This window comes from Pygocentrus nattereri, chromosome 3, assembly GCF_015220715.1.
Source record: "Pygocentrus nattereri isolate fPygNat1 chromosome 3, fPygNat1.pri, whole genome shotgun sequence".
NCBI lineage: Eukaryota > Metazoa > Chordata > Actinopteri > Characiformes > Serrasalmidae > Pygocentrus > Pygocentrus nattereri.
This window is the reverse complement of record NC_051213.1, coordinates 31,646,656-31,668,968: the sequence shown is the minus strand read 5'-3', so window position 1 is coordinate 31,668,968 and position 22,313 is coordinate 31,646,656. Positions and strand designations below refer to the sequence as shown.

Genomic DNA, 22,313 nt, shown 5'->3' with positions numbered 1-22,313 from the left:
GTAGATGGAGCGACGAACTGTGTTCACTGACAGTGGTTTTCTGAAGTGCTCCTGAGCCCATGTGGTAATATCCATTACAGAATGATGTCGGATTTTAATGCAGTGCTGCCTGAGGGATCGAAGGTCACAGGCATTCAATGTTGGTTTTCTGCCTTGCCACTTACTTGCAGTGATTTCTCCAGATTCTCTGAATCTTTTGATGATATTATGGACTGTAGATGATGAAATTTCTAAATCCCTTGCAATTGCACGTTGAGAAACATTGTTCATAAACTGTTGGCCTATTTGCTCACGCAGTTATTCATAAAGTGGTGAACCTCACCCCATGATTTGCAAATCATTGTATTCTGTTTTTATTTATGTTTCACACAACATCCCAACTTCCTTGGAATTGGGGATGTAGGAGCAGCGCAAAATGCGCCGTAATGTGACTACATATGGAGCTGTAATGTACCCAAATTCAAGGCAAGCAGTGTGTAGCCCCGCCCAGTAAACTGCCTGCTTGAGAGGCGCAGGGTTTAAAAGACACTAAATAATAATGTGAAATAATGATGCTGTCAACAAAATCAAGGCAATGACCGTTAAAAATGAAAGTTCAGTAAAAGTTATTTTTCACCAAAACATTCTACAGTTTGGGGAACGATGACATGCACTTTGTGCGCATATTGAAGCCACATCACAGCATATTTTGTGCTTCTCACATGCTTTCATCTGGTTCAGACAGTTTAATCAGTGCTACATATATTATTATTATATAGTAAGCATTCATTAAGCACATGTTCAAGGCTTGTGCCTCCAACTATATGCTGTGTCTGCTGCCACTGTCTCACAACATGTCTTTTGAGACTAATGCAAATTTACACCTGGTTTTTAAAGCTTCATGTGTAATATCTCTACCTACTTTTTGAACAATCCTCCCATGTTTTGTGAGACACACATGAGTAAGAGAAGTGCATTGCGTCATATAAAATGTGTGCTAGCTATGTACATAACAAACAGGCAGAATGCGTCTGATTTGTGCATGAAACTGGTGCAAAAGGCTTTTAACATTTTACTACACCTAAATTGGACCCGTGCGTATCCTACTGTGGTTTTTAAATTAAAACGGGACATTGAAGAAGTTTCTAAATTAAAATTAGTTAGATAAAAGCAATCTTTACTAAATATTTTGACAGCATGGCAATGAAACAACAAACACAATAAAATAATTCTCAGACTATACATAAATATGGAAGAACCACACTGTCTTTGCTTGCATGACTACACTGTAGGAGTGTGTACCTGCAGGGCCTCGTATGTTATAGTCTTCATTTCCGTGTGGATTACTGGCATTTCCTGCGTCACCAGCCTCTCAGTTTCCGATAACGCACTGCTGCAGGTTACAACTTCTGTCTGTAGCACCGAGGACAGCTGGAGATGGAGCAGAAAGCAGAAAATGAAGATTCTGAAGGATTTATCTCCTTCTTTCTCAACCCATCCCAACCCAGCCCTCACATAATATCACATGTACATTCCAGGCATGGAACAATAAAGCCCCATGAAAGGCTCCATTGTCTTTCGCCATATGTACGCACAGAGACAAACACAAAATTCTTATTTACAAGAATGATGACAAACACAGTTATGATGCATGTTATTTAGGGCAAAGAGGCACAGATACATAAAAAGTAATGGCCACTCAGAAATCTAACTCAGGTAATTTATGAAAGATATACTGTATGCACAGCAACTACTGTGCTTGCATATTGCCTCATTATGAATAAACACAAAGTATTCATTAGAGTAACGTTAATGTTATTCTCCGGGTTATTCTAGCAGGCTGTTATTAGAGGTCTGTAGTACTAGTACTGATAACAAAACTGTGACTAAAATGTTTGCAGCCAGACACATACGGTACTGCACAAAAGACCACCTTTTGTTTATTCAGTTTCCAAATTAAATTTTTCTTTATTTTGTTTTCAAAACTGCCATGCACTTAAGAAAAAAGCAGAAAGTACATATTTAACAGAAAATTACCCAAAAGCCTCAACAACTACATTTTTAGTAATTTTTCAAAGAGGAATATTTTTCAACACCTCTAAATTTGAGTCTTAGAGGTTGGTTGCATTTTTTCCTTTTTATGATCCAAGTATTCCCAAACATGTTGGGTGGTGCTGAGGTCTGGACTCTGGGGTGGTCAATCCGTCGTTCTGAGCGTGCCAGTAGCATCTTTGTTTGATTTACAATGTTTCTTCATTTTGTCCTTTTCCTTTTCTCAGTAAAGTCTTCCTGAAAGCTACACATCTTTACAATTTGAATGGAAATTAAATAAATGATGGGTGGTTTCTGACTTGCACAGTGCTGTACATGTCAATCTCCTGATCTAAGAAAGTTGGTTCCAAGAGTTGCACAAATACCTTCACCATAGAAAACAGTTTACTATGGAATACACAGCTAGGTCAAACATATAGAAGTCAAATAACAAATAAAGCTTTAATAAGCCTTTATACTGATATGAGTATAGATCATATTCAGATGTACTGTTTCTATCTGACTTCAGTCTGAATTACTGGTTATTGCAAAAAGAATCCCTGCTGATCTCTGCCTCGCTGTGCCTTCTCACATAGTTATAGGAATATGTTCAAAGGAGATGAGGGAGAATCTATCAACAACAAATATTTTGTGGGAAATTATGATGGTGTATGCATCAGTGTGCAGGCCTAGTATATTTGCGCACACACATGGAGATGGTGTCTCCACATCTGTCAAGCCCATATTGCGACCCAGCTCAGGTGATGCACAGCTTATGCCCAACATTTACAAATCCTGTCTAGTGTTACAGTCCTTTAATCTTACCCTTCAAAGCAACCCTTAAGAGTTTCACAAAGAACTACATTTAAATTTGACTGACATTTTGCACTGGCAGCAATGACTGAGACTTTTTCACATTTGTTTCAGTGTGAAATGATAACACAATATTGGCAAACAGGATGATTTTTTTCTTTTCGAAAAAAAAAAAGATACATACAAAACAAGAACGTTTATCCAATTCAAATCATTATGAAATATCTCTTCTAATTATGATCCCAAAATGGATATTGAATGAACGTTTAGAGTCTACTTTTGACAGAATCTCTCTGCTTGTTTCAATGAGCTACAAGTGAGAAAGAATTAACAGTGAATTTCTTGTTGATGTTATAGTTGGTGATAACTATAAAGATTAAAACAGCAGAGACTTGACTGAAAATCCCTGTTCACTGATGCACACACTGGCATTGCTTCACAGTGGGACAACTATGGCACAATGATACTACCGGCTCAATTTACAATGGATTTACAATGGATAGGAGACATCTGGGGGCTGAAGGCTCTGGTTTTGAGGATTGGAGCAAAAATCTGGGATCTGCGGGGCTGTGGGGGCTAAAAGAAGGGGGTCACCTCTAAGCTGGGCGTATGGAGTTCTACCTCCTCGCTGTGGCCCTCAGCATCCCCCCTCTGCTCTGTGAGCCTGATGGGGGAGCAGGGCGCCATATTGGGCGACTGGTCTGCTGATCCCGCCTCATCGTCATCGTCGGTAGACAGAGAGAAACTTTCACCCCCAGACTCACTGTCGCTGGGTGAGGGGGGCTGGCCAGCATCCGTCGGGCTGAAAGACCCATCAAATTTAGCAGATGCTACACTGGCGGAGTCGCTGGTGGCCTCATCCGAATCGGTGTCTGATTCGGATTCATCAGAGACATGCACAGAGCCGCAGGGCTCGTTGTGGTGGTCAACGCTGACCTCCATGGCACTTTCAGAAACATCGTGCTCCAAAGACTCATCTGGAGAAATGGGTGGCTCTACCTGTGACTGTTCTGATGATTTATCCTGCTGCTTATCAGCTGTGTACGGCTCGTCCTTTGGCTGCTCTTTTTCCAGAAGCTTCCGTGTCTCTGCTGTCCTCTCAGAACCTTTAGAGGTCTATAATGAAACACAAAGCATTCAAGATCAGAGGCCAAATCTATATTAAAAATATGAGGCAGATCGGTCTCCTTGTAAAATCTGATTGGCTAAGCCACATCTGAAGCCATTGTAAAATACTCACTATAATGCACTATTAAATATTGTCAGGAATTCACAATACATAATGCTAAGTGATGGTGAGCTGAACAACACAGCATTATGGTACAAAGCAACTGATAGTTAAAAAACTGAAAAAAAATATTTTAAGTGTTACAGGATTCAGGATTTAGTGTTCAATTTTCACATTTAACTGTTCATTTGTTTTTGATTTGTTTAAATACTGGAACACTGAGGTGCTGACAAAAATGTTATTGTTAGATATAAGTTTTTGGACATGTGCAAATTGTAACTCAAGTTAAAATGTCTGTTCAATTAATATTTGTACTTTACAAAACATGGTAAATAAATGTTTATTATATATATTTGTAAAATCAACATGTTTGTAGGTCTTGTAAACTACTAATAAACTACTGGCTACTGACTGGCATTACTTTTGCATGTAATAATAATGTAATAATACATTTTGTTATGAAAAAATACATGAGATTACTTTATTTTAATTGCAGCTCATTACTGTAAGTGTACAACAGAACAGTTAAAGTGACTGTGGAGTCCCAACATACGGTTGCTATTTTACTGTTAATATGGTACCGTAAATTACTGTGAAACTGTGCAACTAGTAACAAGAAATGTAGTTTTACAATGACATTTTTTACAGCTTGTACACAGCAGCTGAATTCTGTATTAGTGCTTCAAGTTAATGAAGACCATTACACTCTTCATGGAATAATCTTTAACCATTACATTGCTTGGTTAAATCACTGTAAAATGTGGCCTCTCATGGCTTACTGCTTATTTCAGCAAAATAACTGCCATAATGCCTGACATACAAAGGTGTAAATGAATTCCCTGTATTCAGTTTTGTTTCTGTCCACCCAAAAAGATGTGAAATTAAATTCATACTACTGCTCTGAACAACAAAGTGGAAGTATGCACTTAGTGCTTTGACTTTGAATACAGACTCTACAGTCCCTGCACTCCAATTTGTCCTCATAAATCTGTCGTTTGGTAATGGACAGAGGAAGGTTAATGGATAGGCGGAGACAACAAAACATGGCCAAAAGAGACAATGAGTAACATGGAGACATGGGGACATAAAAATCGGTAAGAGCATACAGTACACTTGGCTACGGATCAACATATCAAGCCATGATTACGCACAAAGTAGAGCTATTATAACAATGTAAACAATTGTAGCAGTTCTATTTTGTTTTCCCTTTTACTGTTTTGCTACGATTACTTCATCAAACTATAGGCATTCGAGCGCTCTCCCTAGCGTAGTCCACCTTAATGAAGGCCTGAGTATGCACGGTGGGCGGAGAGGTCGAAACCCAGCTGCGCGTGCTGATCTGTTCACGAGCAGACTGCAGCAGAGCAGTGAGCTCTGGAGACATCTCATCGAACGTGGGCTTAGGCTGAGCACACACACGGGAGCACAGAAACACACACAAAGAGGTGAAGAGTTAAAACACACACACAGTCAGATGACAAACGACAGTAATTTGTCATGACACAGAAAGTGGAAACTTTGGAAAGGAAGACTGTAATGTGGTGCTGAGTGAAGCTCTGATTCAGCGGCAAAAGGTGTCTTCAGTCAGGGTTATTCATAAGAGAGGTTAGGTCCTTATAATCCAAAGATCTGTACTCACTCAGTGAGCAAATATACATCACTGAGCTAACATACAACATACAGATGTATGCAAAGGTTTGGGTTCCCCTGGTCAAATTACATGTTCTGTTGAATTTCTAACTGAAAAGAAGTAGAAATTAGGAGTAGAAGTAAAATGACATCATAATCAGTCATTAATATGAAGCACCTATATAGTCGTCTTATATAGCAGTCCTTGTACTTCTTTTTGCATTTCCACAACCTGAACACAGTGGTCACCAACTCTTCTACTTTACTTCAGTTTAGTTACAATAGGCATCTAATATGATGCCTGTTCAGTAAGGTCATATACTGGGTATCATTTTGTGTCAGCAAGATTTTATTATATTGTCATATAATTAAGTACTTTTAATTAAAGGGCAGTATTTCACATTCACTTTGTAAGTAGCCTATTTTTGCTGTTAGCATGATCCTAATTTCTATTTTACTAGCACAAAATCTTTTTTTATGTTATATATGTGCCAAGCTAATGGTGATGCACTCACAATGGGTTTAATATAACTCATGGCAGTGTAGACATTTGAAGTCTGTAATACATACATGTGAGGTACTCTTTACTTTGTATGTTTTACATTGAACAATTATTTCTGAGATCTGTTTATATATGGTCTCAAATTTGGCTGTAAAAAATTTTGAATCTGGCATAACATTTCATGGTGCAGCACTATTTTAAACATACATTCTCATTATTGCTAAATGGTTTTTAGGTTTTATGTGGTTTAGCTGCAAATTGCTCTACATTACATTTCAACTTTTTTTGCGAAATGTCAGAGAACTGACATTTCAGGACTGAGAACTAACATCTTTCAACTCCACAGGAACACACAACGCAGCCTTCCCTTTCATGAGCTATGAATTTCAGATCACAAAAGCCGCACAAAAAAACGTGGAGTTACATCAGTACGCTGGGATCAGTGTACCCTCTTATGAATAGAGCCCTCATCATTCCACATCAAGTAGCATAAACCTCAGAGAAAATTCAAAAGGAAAAGGAGACTGCCATCTCTTCAAACTGTGACTGAAGCCAAAGACATTCCACTTATGTGACTGGCAGCAGGAGGCCTAGTTAAAAGCCAAAAAAGGTAAAATAAAAACAAAAACAAAGCTGCTCATTTCTGAGCCCAAAAGAAGTGGGTCAAAGCAGGTCAAAGCTGGTTTCATAAAGCAGCAGGCTTGGCATTAAAAGCTGAAGTGACATCAAATTCCATGGTGAGGGATTTGTGTCTAAAACTGAAAAAAGGGGAAAAAAAACTAGCAAACCAATACAACAAAAGACAAACCCAGAGCATTCATAATCATCTAGTGAGACAGCAAAGCACTGGCTTTTTTTTAAGCAATTCATTCCCTTTTTCCTTTTTTGAAAGCCAGGCCTGGGGAGCTGGAGTGCACTGGGAAAAGGGGGCACTGCATGATGGGAAGAGTGCTAGAATTATCGGTGTGGGCGTTATACTACCACTCTGGCTGTTGGGGAGGTTTTGGTTAAATAGGAGCTTGGTCCAGGGCTGAGATCCATCTGTGTCTTCGCTGGAGATCTGAGAGGAGATTTAAGTGGAGATCTCAGTGGGGACCTGTGGGGAGATCTTGGTGTAGGAGGGGCACCGTCCCTCAGTGAAGGGTCTGAAAGCAGCCTCAGCTCCGCCCTCTCCGTCTCTCCGATTTCCTCACTGGAGCGGATGGCCACCACCGTCCTCACAACGCCTTCTGAAGTCTCTGAGGGAGATGGGGTCTTGGCTTCTTTAATGGTGATAACTGGTGCTGTTATAGCTTCTGTAGCTTTGAGGACTGCTGCCTCATACTCAGCAGAAACTGGAATAATCTTCACAGCCACAGAGGTGGTCTGGTCTGACAGCTTCTTCTCTGCTGTGAGCAATGGGGATGGGAGCTCAGTATCTGAGGTCACGCTAACGATCTTTCCCGAGGTGGTGTCGTAGGACTTGCCAATCTCTTCTCCCACTGCCACTGCCTTCTCCACAGCTCCCTCAGGAGGTTTAAGCGATACGTCACCCAGAGCCTCGTCAGCAGTTACAGTGCTAGTAATGCCCCCTAGTTTGTAGCTGACTATGTTTTTCTTTTCAGGGACCTTAGGAGGAACCTTGTTTATAATTACCCAACCATCAGACTCCTACATATGAGATATAAAGAGGCATGTTAGGCAGCTCTGGAAGAGATGCATGAATGTTAGTCACACAAAGCCAATACAAAGACTCCTTTATTAGTATCTATATACAAAATTTTGTTAATAACACATTCAAGGATCCATAAATCACAGAATATATCTAGCTTCATGATATCTCCAGGTCATTCTAAAATAACCAATTAAGCCTGAGGTGCTAAAACATAGGCCCATGATTCAGTTCTTCAGTCTTGTAACCATACACCTTACATTTTAATTTCACAATAGATAGATAATTCATATTACTTACTGAATACAAAGTCTTCAGAACAATAATTGAATAATAAGGCTTCACTCAAGCTATTCAGGAGGTCAGTGGCTATTCACCTACCACATCAACTTTCCTGTCCTCCAGGCTGTCCTGTGTTTCTGTCCCTCCAGCAGCCTCCTCCTTCTCACCCACTGCTTTTGAATCCTCTTTGGTCTGCAGGAATGTTTAGAACATTTACCCGCTGCAAGTCAGTCACGTATGGTGACAAATGACTCAGAGACATGCCTAACATCAATCCCCCCCTCATTTTAGAAATAAAGAGGCTGCCAACTCCTTTCATAAATCTGTTTGTTTTTAGCTACAGATACCTGCTTGAATTTACTACTTAGTGTCAAAACAAAGAAAAATATTGGTCATATTAAATGAGAGATCATTGCACTTCTATTTTATTTCTGCTGGAATTTGCTTACTGCCTTGAAACCTGCGTTTATAGTACACATTAGCTTTGGAAGGAGGCTTGTTGAGAGAACTGTTCCCTAGTATTATTAACTAATGTCTGATGTGGTTGGGTAGAGCGTACAAGCAATTTTCTTCTTCATAAATTTTTACCTAGCCTAAAAACAGCCAACACATCCTAATGCTGCTTGAATGATCCATTGCCCCACATCCACATAGCCCTAGTACTACAGCAAATGCTAACAGTGTTTACACCGTTGGACAAATTCCTACTTGGGTTAATTGGCAGCACCACCACAGCCACTGTACTACATCACTACATCTCACACAGACCCACAGCCTGACATCTGCCAGAAAACAAAAGCTTAACAACGCCTGCTGTTCTGAGGTTATTTATGTGGCCAATCACAGCACTGTCTGAACCTCTCACAAATTCTTGTTTGCTTAGAGAAGATATTCTACCTTTTAACTCCATTTGAATTGGTTTAGATATTTGTCAAACCTAACATACATTAAAATACAAATTACTTGTATTTAGTGTTGCTGAGATAGATATTTGCAATCAAGTTAATAGACCTTTCAATACTGATTAACTCTGGCACGAACAGACCTTGGCATAAAGCCCAATTCATGTGTAACTGGTATAATTCCCCTCTTAAATTCGCCATTCAAGTAGCAGCAACATTAGTCTACATGGAACATTTACAGCTTTTCATCTGGCGGACAGAATCTTGGAACCGAATTTAATTTGGCCTCAGCTACTCTTTTGGATGAGTCACAAGTGAGAGCATAAAAGCCTAGGCAAAATTACATAAATAGATAAATCATTGAACAAAATACCCCCAAGATGATGTACTGCATCAACACAGACAATATCAGCTTAAGGGGAACATCAACAAAGGGTGTCATTCACGTGTACAGAGGCATCTCTCTATTACATCGACAGCATGTATTATTTTTCCTCTTTTCAAATAAGGGCTGTAGCTGTAAGCGAGGCTGTCTGGGGCTCTCTCTGCACCTGATCTCTCTGTCTTTATGGGAATAATTTGCTCCTACCTCATTTAGAGCCATGCAGCAAAATCAATGCAGCTCTGTCTTCTAATAGTAAATCGTTCACTGCTTCTATCTGAGGCTACGCCTCTTTCCATTCACTTCCATTTCGAGGAGCCTATTTTTTTAAAAACAAGTCCCCATCATTTCCCCAGCATCTGTCAGCTGCTCCTGTCACAGCACTAATGTTTCGAGGTTAAGAACACGGAGTATAATTTCACCGTATGAGACATTCAACACATCATCCTGAAAATGTTCCTGAAAGAATTCATTTTTCTGCAATCCAATCAAGTCAATCATAAAAGAAATCTGTCTGAACAGTAAATGTGATGCTAAAAGTGGTTGTTGATATCTGTACTTACATCCTCAGGCACTAAGGGTTCAATCATAGGGGCCTCGTCCAGCCGAGGGGATCGCAGAGGGGATGAAGAAAGGCGCTTCTCCCACTCTGTCAGGCCTGACTTATCAACACCTCCCTCCAGGAAAGTCCTCTTCAGCTCACTAATGTTGGTCTGGTGTTTGAGCAGCTCATCAGGTGTTTTCTCCACTTCCTGAGTAATGATAATAATGTTCAATAGTAATGATAATAATGTAATAATGATAATAATCTCTTTTTAATTGGGCATTTGAAAAATATTAAAATTAATACTACACTATTTAATATCCTTAAACTCTAAGTTACTATTTACTGAGGCTGATATACACTTGCTATTTAATATGGCTGCTGTTCTTTGCTGTTAAGGAAGAAAAGAGCAAGCCTACTCGAACAGATCCTAAAACAGAACCACAGCACTGTAGTGATGCTTATTGCATTAGATACAGTGGCACAGCACTGACCACAATTAAACGCGATCACCTCCACACCTTACACTGCTAGTGCTAGAGACCTCACGGGGAAATATGCAGTTAGGACTACAAACATTCACAAAGCATACAGACATCACACACATTACAGGTATAATTATTAGCATATAAAATTCAACATTTTAATCTCTGACTATGTTAATGGAGTTGATGAGCTGAGTACACACAGCACATGCTGCAAACCCACAGCACACGTCCCTGGACTTTAAGTGTTTTGTTTTAAGCCAAATCTCCATGCACTGCTGTCCCATTCCTTACTAACCTCTAGCATCAGCTTACTATGCCTGATAAACATATTTTCGCCTTTTATTCGCCTTACAAAACTGGGCTGGTGGGAGAGAGAGAGACATCCATTTATCTCTATAGAGATTCCTATAACTGACCACACTCGAATGGAGAAATATTTGTGTGAACAAATCTACATATTAGATTGAACTGGAAACAGTATATTGAAGCTGTAAAGCACACAGTGAACATTCCCACCTGTGTCCTTATTTCAGACTCTTCCTCCTGGTCTGACTGTAGACAGAAAATGTGATAATGTCATATCAGTGAAACATAAGACAGATAGGCAGCAAAGAAGAGATACACAAATAGGGGAACTGTGGGCTGACCATGTTCGTATCTGCTGATGTTGATATAGAAACATTTATAAAATGTTGAAATTTGGACTAGATTAGCATTGCATTTTCCAGGGAATTATTGTCAGCAAAACTGCATTCATTTTAATGGATTTCAGTGTGATGAGTGATTTCGTGTCACAGACTACAGAGGAAAATTAAATAAGGTAAAATAAATTTTGTGCACTAAATTTTGCCAAAGAATTTCTAGTGAAGGGATCTGCCACTCAATAATGTCTTCTGGGTTTGTAAGATGCTAGAGGGCTCTTCCGGGAGTCCAAATCAGACAGGTTCATATGGGGCTTTTGTGCAAAATCGTAGTTTGTAAATGCATAATCAGATGAAACAGAACAGCAAAAATACTTGTTTCATCACCGTTGTCATATTCCTGAGTGCTTTTGAAAACTAGTTACAGGACTTTCTAACAGTGCCTTAAGGACATTCATGATGCCTGTGAGCATGATCTGCTTTATTCAACCAATGAGCTCACAAGCTCACTGGTGTGTGTGAGTGACTGTGACTTTATGAAGGTAACACATCTGTATACGGTTACAAATGTAGTAATATGAATAAACTGCAGATGTTTCAGTGCAGTGGCCCAGCATTACCTAAACACTTCGGAAGTACAATAAATACATCATCTAATATCAGTTTGTCAAATCTGTCCAATGCCAACATTATGTTAGGAAAATATGTGCCAGTAACAATATGATTCCAATATCTTTGTGCATTCCTTTAAAATAAGGAGGGTTAATTTGGAAAGAAAAACAAACACAGACTGGATTGAGATGTTCTCATATGATTAAAGTGTGATGGATGATAGCTGCGTGTCCAATGAAATGATCAATCTAATATTTGTTTCATTAGCCTTCCTGCTGTATGAGAATATATGGCTTAAGAAACATTAAGATAACAACAAAATACAAATCTTAAGTAGCTGCAGAGCAGGACAGCCAACTGTAATGACTGTAAAGTAATGAGGCATACAGCTGGTTTGTAGTAGTGCTATTTCTATTGTGTGACTGTCACGCTGACTGTCTGGAGCTGCTCGGAAACGTCAGCACTTTCATCTCTGAAGAAGCAGCAGCAAACGGCAGCCAGATAATCATAATCAACACACAGCAGGGGGGACTCTCTCTGCAAACAGCCAGATTTAGATTAAATCATTTTATTTATTTTTTTCCAAAATAAACTTGTGGGTGTCTGGCACAAGTTCTGTCTTTCACTGTTCACTCTGGTAGACAGCCAAGAAGAGCTTAAAAACTGCATAATCTGGAGACAGACAAGTAATCTAGAGATAAAGAAAAAGAGGTGGTTTTGGATTCAAGTCAAGCAGCTGAGTAGAGGTCTGGAAAACCTGTATTCCTTCTCAAACTGATGATGGTGTTCCTTTTGTTTAAAGACAACCAGGTCATATAGCCTGGTCTTTTAGGTAGGGATGGTGTCCACCCCACGCGGGATGGTGCTGCTTTACTTTCGTGCAGCATAGCACATAGTCTCTTAGTTAGTCGGCAGAGTAGCAGTAGCCTTAGAAGCTGCTGACAAACCGGAGCCGGGACCAGGCCGCAGACAGAGAGGCTTAACCGACCGTCTGTGAGCTGCAAAGAGACGTTACCTAGATACCAATGTATTCAGACTGTGTCTGTCCCCCGAGTCAAACATAAATGTCAAAAAACTCAAACAGTAAATCTAAATAACCTAACGTATATTAAACAATCATATCCAGACTGTAGCACTAGCACTTCAAAACTAAAGATTGGTTTACTTAACATAAGATCTCTAAATTCAAAAGCAGTAATAGTGAATGAAATCATAACTGATCAGAAATTTGATGTGTTGTGCCTCACTGAAACCTGGATTAGACCCGATGAATATTTAGCATTAAACGAAGCCACCCCTGCAGGCTATAATTATATACACAACCCCAGATCGTCCGGTAGAGGAGGCGGGGTCTGCATAATTTTTAGAAATTCCCTAGCTGTCAATCAGAAACACTATGATAATTTCACTTCTTTTGAGCTTCTTTACATCAATATAATTAATCCAATTACAAAACAGAATGCATTTTCTTTAATTAATATTTACAGACCACCAGGACCCTATGTAGAATTTTTAAAAGAATTTAGTGATTTCGCTGCAGATTTAGCAGTTTGTAGTGATAAAGTAATTATAGTAGGAGACTTCAACATTCATTTTGAAAAAGTTGATGACTCATTAAAAAAGGCTTTTGCATCAATTCTAGACTCAGTTGGTATTGCTCAAAATGTAACAGGACCTACGCATTACTGTAATCATACTCTGGATCTGGTTTTGACCCTGGGTGTTAGCATAGATAACCTAGATATTCTTTCTCAAACCTCAGTAATCTCAGATCATTATCTTATTTCTTTTAAACTTCATCTTAGTCATAATATACGTACATCCCCCAGCTACTCTATGAAACGTTCAATAACGCCCTTTACCGCTCAACAATTTACTGATAACCTTCCTGATTTATCAACCATAGTGTACTCTCCAGGTAACCCAGCAGATCTAGACAAACTAACTGATTGTTTAGAAAATACCTTCCGGTCTACTTTAGATGGTGTAGCACCACTTAAACACAAAAAAGAGAGACAGAAAAAACTTGCGCCGTGGTATAACGACCAAACTCGTACTTTAAAGCAATTAGTACGAAATTTTGAGCGAAAATGGCGATCAACCAAACTGGAAGTATTCCACTCTGCTTGGAAAGACAGTATTGTTGAATATAGAAGAGAAATTAATAAAGCCCGCTCAGAGTATCTGGCCTCTCAGATCGAGATTAATAAAAACAACCCTAGAGTTCTCTTTAGTGTTATTTCTAAACTGACTAAAAATCAGGCAGGTACTGATCCTCAGATTCCAGCAATCCACACTAGCAATGCTTTTATGGACTATTTTGATAATAAAATCGAAAATATTCGGGACAAAATTCAACAGATAAATAGCACATCTTGTCTGTCATCTGGTGTGGCTGATATAGAACAAAATCCAGCTACTGAAGTCAGGTTGGAAGTTTTTAACCCACTACATCAGTTAGAACTGGAGAAAATTATCTCCTCATCAAACTGCACAACCTGTACACTTGATGCAGTTCCCACAAAACTATTAAAACAGGTAATACCAGACATAATTAAACCACTATTAACAATAGTAAACTCATCATTAAACCTGGGGCATGTTCCCAAAGCCTTTAAACTAGCAGTAATTAAACCGTTGATCAAGAAACCAAATCTTGATCCTAGTGTACTATCTAACTATAGACCTATTTCAAATTTACCATTTATTTCTAAGATTTTAGAAAAGGCCGTGGCCCAACAACTTGGCTCTTATCTGCAAAGAAACCAGATCTATGAAAAATTCCAATCTGGATTTAGGCCTCATCATAGCACTGAGACAGCTCTAGTTAAGATAACAAATGATCTGCTTCTTGCCGCTGACCAAGGCTGCGTTTCTTTACTGGTACTTCTTGATCTGAGCGCAGCTTTTGATACAATAGATCATAATATCCTCCTAGAAAGATTAGAGAAAATGGTCGGTATAACTGGAACTGCCTTATCGTGGTTCAAATCATACTTGACCGATCGTTTTCAGTTTGTGAGGGTAAATAATATACCCTCCAATTATACAAAGGTTAGATATGGAGTTCCACAAGGCTCTATCTTAGGACCGTTATTATTTACGTTATACATGCTCCCCCTGGGCAAAGTTATTAGAAAACATAATGTTAATTTTCATTGTTATGCAGACGACACGCAGCTCTTCATATCAGCCAAACCTGATGACAAACAAAGAATAAAGAAAATGGAGGATTGCGTAAAAGATGTGAAATCATGGATGTCACACAACTTTCTTCTATTAAATAGTGATAAAACAGAAGTTCTTCTATTAGGCCCTAAAGCTGCTAGAAATAAATTATCACACCTAATGTTGAATCTGGCCGACTTCTCAGTCACACCTGGTTCAACAGCTAAAAATCTTGGCGTTATCATAGATTCAGATCTAGCATTTGATAAACACATATCTAATGTTACTAAAACAGCTTTTCTACATCTCCGTAACATCGCCAAGCTAAGAAATGCTTTATCCTTACATGACGCAGAAAAATTAGTACATGCCTTCATTACGTCAAGGCTAGACTACTGTAATGTGCTACTGTCAGGATGTTCTAGCAGTAACTTAAATAAACTTCAGCTAGTTCAAAATGCTGCAGCCAGGGTCCTTACTAAAACTAGAAAATTTGACCATATTAGTCCAGTCCTATCAGCTCTTCACTGGCTTCCAGTCAAATTCCGCATAGACTATAAAATTCTCCTGTTAACGTATAAAGCCCTACATGGGCTCGCTCCTGAGTATCTGAGAGACCTTATCTCCTATTATGAACCACCACGATTACTTAGATCACAGGGTGCTGGCTTCCTAGTAGTTCCCAAAATTCAGAGAAGCTCTGCAGGAGGAAGAGCTTTCTCTTATAAAGCGCCCCAACTCTGGAATAATCTCCACGATAATGTTCGGGACTCAGACACAGTCTCAATCTTTAAGTCTAGACTAAAAACTTACTTGTTTAGTTTAGCTTTTGGTAGTTAATGTTAATTCCCTTTAGATAAGGCTGCAGATCCAGGGGTTCATGGACATAGTGAATTGTGGGTAAACTGAGATGCTGGTGCTGCTGTCACTCACTACATGCAGTCACTCAGGTTTGTGGACGGTGGAGTGGGTGAATGCCAGTGTCTCAGGGAGCCTCCGTGTCTATGTTACCTTCTGGCTCTCTCCCTTTAGTTAGGCTGTTATATTCAGACCTGCCGGAGTCATTAGTCACACTCTGATAATTTTTTACATTTTCTGTTCTTCATAAATCCAGTCTAAACTAATTCCTTAATCTTTCCTTCCTCCGAGTTACTGACTGTCCACCGGTCCGGCCCAATACTGATGGATGTCCCACCCTCAAGTCCCCCTGTCCCCCTGATTGACCAGACTGATGGAAGTTTCTGGAACGCAGCTTCTCCACTACAGATCACATCCAAATCTATATGAACTCTAATTGTTTCCACTGTTGATTATACACACCTGAATATATTAGAACTGCGTGGATGTAAAACTGACTTTTCAATGTTTAACTTATAAGTTGTCTGACCAGTGGTAGGATGGTCCCCCCTTTAGATGTGAGTCTTGGTCCTCCCGAGGTTTCTTCCTCCTCCAGCTCTGAGGGAGTTTTTCCTTGCCTCAGCGCTCACGGGGGTTCTGTATATTCTGTATATTATGTTCAGTGTTTTGTCTGATTCTCTGTGCTGTGATTCCCATTTTTGTAAAGCTGCTTTGTGACAACAACAGTTGTAAAAAGCGCTATATAAATAAATTTGATTTGATTTGATTTGATATAAAATGATCATGCCAAAAGATTTGCTTTACACAGACGCGTTCAGATAGTTTTTCTCTGAAAAATGTCACAACATGGAAAAAAAATGCATTATAATATCCGATATTCACTGATTTTTATATACAGTTGTATGCAAGGTTAAACACCAATGGTCAGATTATTTGTTTTGTCAATTTGTTAACACATCCTCTACAGAGAACAAATGTGCATAATATATATTTTTGTACACAATGTCTGTTTATTTGCAGAGTTTGACAAAAAGTAAAAATAAAATGTGCCATAACTTTTGCACATTGTTTCCCTTATTCCGTTACATTCAACAATTAAACAGTAAGTACTTAAATGTGTTAAAATGTGAAGAAGTCTGTTCTCTGTAAATGATGACTTATTGTACTTTCAATTCAATATGTACTTCAATGTAATTAAGACATGTAATTTGACAGGCAACCAAATACAACTATATAAAGCCACAGATGTAATTTGTTAATAGCAATACATTGAATAAAAAGCAAACAAATGCAACTATTTTAAATATCATGCTACTGTCTACTTCAACAAAAAATGTCATAAAAAACTCCCAGCATGAATAAATACATTTTATATTTTATGCACAAAAATAGAGCGTGACAGGAGTGGTAAGCATAATGAATCTATTTTACAAACCTCAGTGGCTGTTAATTCACCATCAATAGCAGTGTCTGTGAAATCAGTCTAATGTGCAAAAAGCACACATCCATTTGATAGCATGAACAGAGAAAGAAGAAAATTGCAGTTCATGAGGCAAAGTGAGGTAATTATGAAGCTGAAATCATAGTGGCTGGGACTACAAAGTAAAAGGCATGACCTAATTGCATTACATCCATTAATAAATTAGAAGTGCGTGCTATAAAAGATGACTCAAAGGCTTAGTGGTGGTTCTTGGAATTGCTCCATGATGTAAAAGCATGTCATATCTGCTTGTGCTACTATTAGATGGTCACTGCTTTAACATTATTCTAGGACAATGTTATGCTGTTTAATAATATCGCGTCACATCCATAAGCATGCAGACAACACTGACTTTACCTCATCTAAAGCTGAAGAACCATTATCTTTCTGATAATAAGCAGTGGACCAAAATGAAAATTCTGGGACAGTGGAGATTTTGTCAATTCTGATGCTGATCTGAATGTTGACTAATTAAAACCAGTTCAGGGGAACGGCTATGATATAATAAAGATATAATAGACCGTACATTTAACTTAAAGGGCCCAGTTCCTACATTTCCTGAGATCATGATATTTGCACAGGTTTATATACTAATAACATCAGATTTCTTTTTACATTACCATTTTCTATTTAGAATAATATTTGTTTTAGTGCTTTAGTTACTGTGCTTTTAACACTCATTTAGTGTACTGTGTAAAAAACAGTTATTTACAATGGATCACCTTGGCAATAATATGCTTTTGCTTGTAAATACACCATCTTTAGAACAGATGCAAATAAACATACATGCAAAGAAGTAGCAAGAATTTAATCTTTTGAAAAAAGCACTTGATATCTTGAGAGCTAAGAACAAAGTTCAGATACAGATTTCTTCTGGGTGCCCCCAGCCATCACATAAATTTGTTACACTTGATTTCACATAAAGAAGCACTGATTAGTTAGACCAGTCATTGGATAATTACCAATAATATGGGGCTGCCATGAAAAGAAGTTTAGAAATTGCTAAACAAACACATTGGCATATGTAAAATCACTATATGATTTTACAGTTGTTATAAAAAATTATTATCGTTAATTATTGTTAATTTATTGTTGTTTGCATATATTCAAATTACAGTATGTTGTAGCATTCAAAACTGATCTCTGATCACTCATTATTAGTTTGTTTCATCATTAGAACAGTAAAAGTTGACTGAAGTGTGAAGTACACAATGTCCAAAAGTGTCCAGTCACTCCTTAGAATTTGTGAATTCAGTTACTTCAAGGTTTCCTCATTACTGACACAGGTGTTTAATTTGGCAAACACGGCTAGTATGACCTCCATTTTTATGGAAAATCAATGTTAACAGAATGAGATGCTCTGGAGCAGCTGCACATGAGCCTAAGGTCACCATGACCAATGCTACATGTCAGCGAGTAGGGTATAACACTCCCAGAACTGGCCTGAGGAGCAGTGGAACTGTTCTCTGGAATGATGGAGCTCCATCCAATTCCTCTGGGATGAGCTGGAGTGGATTTTCATCCGTATCTGACCTCACTAATACTCTTGTGGCTGAATACAATTAAACCCTCCCAGCAATGTTCCAAGTACTCCCAGAAGAGTAGAGACTGTTACTAAAGTAAAAGGAGACAGATTCCTATTTATACCCTTGTTTACAGAAGTAACGTTGGATAAGCAAGTGTCTACAAACTTTTGGACACAGTGTATGTTCCTATGCATTTGTTTCATTGCTAAAATGGTAGGTTTATAATTTTTTTGGTTAAATTCTGCATGAAAATAATGTATCAAATTATTTACTAATGCTAGCAGATTAATCTTAACAAGATTATGTATCAAAATACAAAGTGAAACTACACAAAAAATCATGCTATTAAAGGAGAAGAGTAGATTAAAAAGCAGAAATAGCTTTTTTCTTGCATTTGGCATTAAAGGGTTAAGCCAAAGGAACTCTTGGGCCAGAGCAGTGATCATGATTGGGTCTCCCCATCACACTCTAACAAAGCTAGACAAGTAAGTGACTGAACACGTATGGGGGTGACTGTAGGAGGGATGAAAGGAGTGAGAGAAAGGGTAGCAGAGTGTGAAAGAGGAGGACAAACTGGCCCAGACAAAGGGGTTGATTCTGCCTCACTAGGTCAGATGAAAGAGACTTGTCTGGGCTTAGCTGTATTGCTATGGCATATATCGCACCTATATAGAGCTGCAGTGTTTTGGCAGGGATTCTGTCAAAACGTCTTCTTAGCAGGATGATAACAGCATTAAGCCTTATGGTCTACACGGCTGAATGAATAGCTGAATATAGATATTTTGTCACTGACACACTAGCTATGTTGGAAAGAAACCAATCCTCATAGAAATGCCATTTCCAAGGGAGATAAAACAGCTACACTGAAACTAAAAAGCATGTTTTATTGTAAAATATTACAATATTTATGTTTATAGATTTATAGATATTACAATATCTATGTTTAGCTATGTTACTATGATCATCAATCATCTGGATAATTATAGTTATTACTTGAAAACCATAAATAATTTAATACCATGGTTAATAAAATGCAGCTCTATATTTATTAAAGTCCAGACTTTACATTTACAAACTCTACATTTCCTGTTCTTCATTTCATTTTTAATATAACTTTTTAAAAACTTTTTAATATAAAAATTTAAGCTTGACTGTTCTTTTTAAAGAGACATTAGTCTTCATTTAAGATACATCACTAAAAGCTGTCCATATGATAAACATGTTTACGTAGATTTAGGTGGGCTTATTATGATCAACTGGAAATTAACCCCTTAAAATCTCAGGCTTACATGGAATGAAAGACAAATTAGCTCAAACCTGAGTTATTTTTAGGTTATAGAAGTTTGTAGTAAAACCACTGGTGAGTCCAGGCCATTTAAGTTATGTTGTTGCATCACTAGTCCTTTTTTAGCAAGAAAGTGAAAGATAAGAGGAAATCCGACAAATATATTTTTGTTATGTTCATTCACTTATTCATCCATTGACATCATATATAAAAAGGTTAAAAAGGGGCCATTTTTTGTGCTTCATCCAAAATGAATGAAAGTACCCTGATATTCTGCATTTCAATCCTGACAAAGATTTTGTCCATGTCCCCTTAATTACAGACTGCACTTTATCCAGGATGCAAATCAACACCAGTAAGTACACTTTAATCATTATTACTTCAAAGTTCTCACCAAAATATAAGGCCACATACCCTTGTGTCCTGTTGAACAGGAGTTGGTGGACTTGGCTGTGAAACCTCTGTAACCCTTGTTGTCTCGTCCTCTTCTTCCACCACAACAACGTTTTCTACAAGCACCAAGGCTTCTTCTGCTTTCTTCTCCTCTGCCTTTTTCTCTGGTGTAACTGTGGTGATGAGGTCACTCATTGCGATGCCTTTTGCAGCTCCGTACAATGCAGTGCCCATCTCTGCAACACACGTGTGCCCCCCCCCCCGACGCACACACACACACACACACACACACACACACACACACACACACACACACACACACACACACACAGTCATTCAGAGCTGTGTGAGATTTTCATTCATTACATAAAAATTGCAATATTCACTGTGTTTGAAGCATGGATGCTGATGCCACTACATTGCAATCTGCTCTAGCACAGCCATCCTGCATTCATTTCCAATCCTGCAGGGTTTCAGGGAACAGAATCAAAGCAAGGGTAAATTACCATACCAAACACATATCCAAAACCACAGCTCTTATTTCCAGATATTAGCCTTGATCTCTGAATAGAATCAAAAGCAATATCGCACTGTCACACAATAATACAGTGATTGTGTAATGGCTGAAATATGGAGCTGAGTCACAGACATTTTCCTCATAATTCACAACCTTCTTAGAATAACAGTTTAGAATACTTTTTAAACTAGTCTAAAAAGACTTAAATTTCAGTTCCACTGACAATAAAGCAGTGGTGAAATCATTTAAGCAATGTGATTTATGTGAAAAGAGTCAATGGCAGTCGAACAATTCTGACACCAAGGAGAGCAACATAGATGGAAAGATGGAAAGACCTAAAAGAAATGTTAAATACTGCTCAAAAAGTTGTTATTAAACCACCCTTATTCTAAGAATGAAACTTAAGAATTCAGGTGAAGATTGTCAACTATGATCATTTTTCCAGTACTGCTCTATTTCAGGCTTACAGTGAACACCCCTGGTCAAATGACATGTTTTATTCATATGAAAGATAAAAATAGTGACAAAAAGTGAACACATCTACAGAGAACACAAGTTTTTATTGAAAGAAAATAAAAAACTCCATAAAACACAATTACCAATTAGAAAATCAACAAAACATGAATTTTAAACAGGGGTGTACACACTTTTGCATACCTCTGTAAATTTTCTTTGTTCATCTACATTTTTATTACCTATGTTATCCTTAAAATCCTTTTTTTGATAAGATTGGAACTCTGAAAAGCATTTTTTTTCTCTTTTTCCTGATGCTGTGGTCTATTTTAAATATTACATCCTTGAAATGAAATTCCCTGTAGTTCTTTACAGCACTATGTTTCACTTCTTTAAAAGGCCTGACTATGTAAAGTACAGTACAAACAGACTGAGCCAAAAAGAAACATAACTATTCCAAAGTAATATCAGATAGTGATATCCCAGGCTACTGACATTCTAATTCACTCATTTTTAATCTGGGTATCTCACATGCATGCTCTTTAACAACTACAGAACTTGATTTAATTAGATTTCTGCTCCCTCAAGCTCATTTCACTGCTCCCTTTTAACCTCTCCAGTTTCTGAGACTCAGATACAAAATGATAGTGATATGTTCCAAGATGTTGCTTTCCATGTACTGAGCAGTTTAAGCAGCGGTATCACATGGCTGGCTTTGCTAAACTCAATATGCCACTAAATGAAGGAGTGGAAACCAACAGACTAAAATATTACACTCTCAGTCTAATATGCATATGACCTAATAAGCTGTCTTCAATTCAACCTAGAGAAAGCCCTGACATTTTGTATAAAGTTTATGAATCACTAAAACTAGTGAAATATTTATAAATTTACTGTATGATATAGTCAGAAGTATGTTGAACTGCTTTTCATAGAGGTATGACTACTT

At 38.1% G+C, this 22,313-nt stretch overlaps 1 protein-coding gene across 12 annotated transcripts in view; it reads right to left on the bottom strand.

Moving 5' to 3' along the window:
- The window catches only part of epb41l3a (erythrocyte membrane protein band 4.1-like 3a), a 112,337-nt gene that overhangs the window by 8,069 nt on the left and 81,955 nt on the right, over window positions 1-22,313 (bottom strand). For 6 of the 12 annotated variants that reach the window (XM_037536820.1, XM_037536822.1, XM_037536819.1 and 3 more), the window contains 9 exons: window positions 20,416-20,630; window positions 17,146-17,193; window positions 10,948-10,983; window positions 9,963-10,151; window positions 8,215-8,307; window positions 7,164-7,832; window positions 5,328-5,456; window positions 3,823-3,939; window positions 1,282-1,410 (listed from right to left, as the gene is read on the bottom strand). In XM_037536820.1, the coding sequence (XP_037392717.1) occupies window positions 1,282-1,410; window positions 3,823-3,939; window positions 5,328-5,456; window positions 7,164-7,832; window positions 8,215-8,307; window positions 9,963-10,151; window positions 10,948-10,983; window positions 17,146-17,193; window positions 20,416-20,630 (1,625 nt within the window). The remainder of the gene's footprint in view (window positions 1-1,281; window positions 1,411-3,822; window positions 3,940-5,327; window positions 5,457-7,163; window positions 7,833-8,214; window positions 8,308-9,962; window positions 10,152-10,947; window positions 10,984-17,145; window positions 17,194-20,415; window positions 20,631-22,313) is intronic. The other 6 variants (XM_037536827.1, XM_037536824.1, XM_037536829.1 and 3 more) reach the window with 6 other exon arrangements.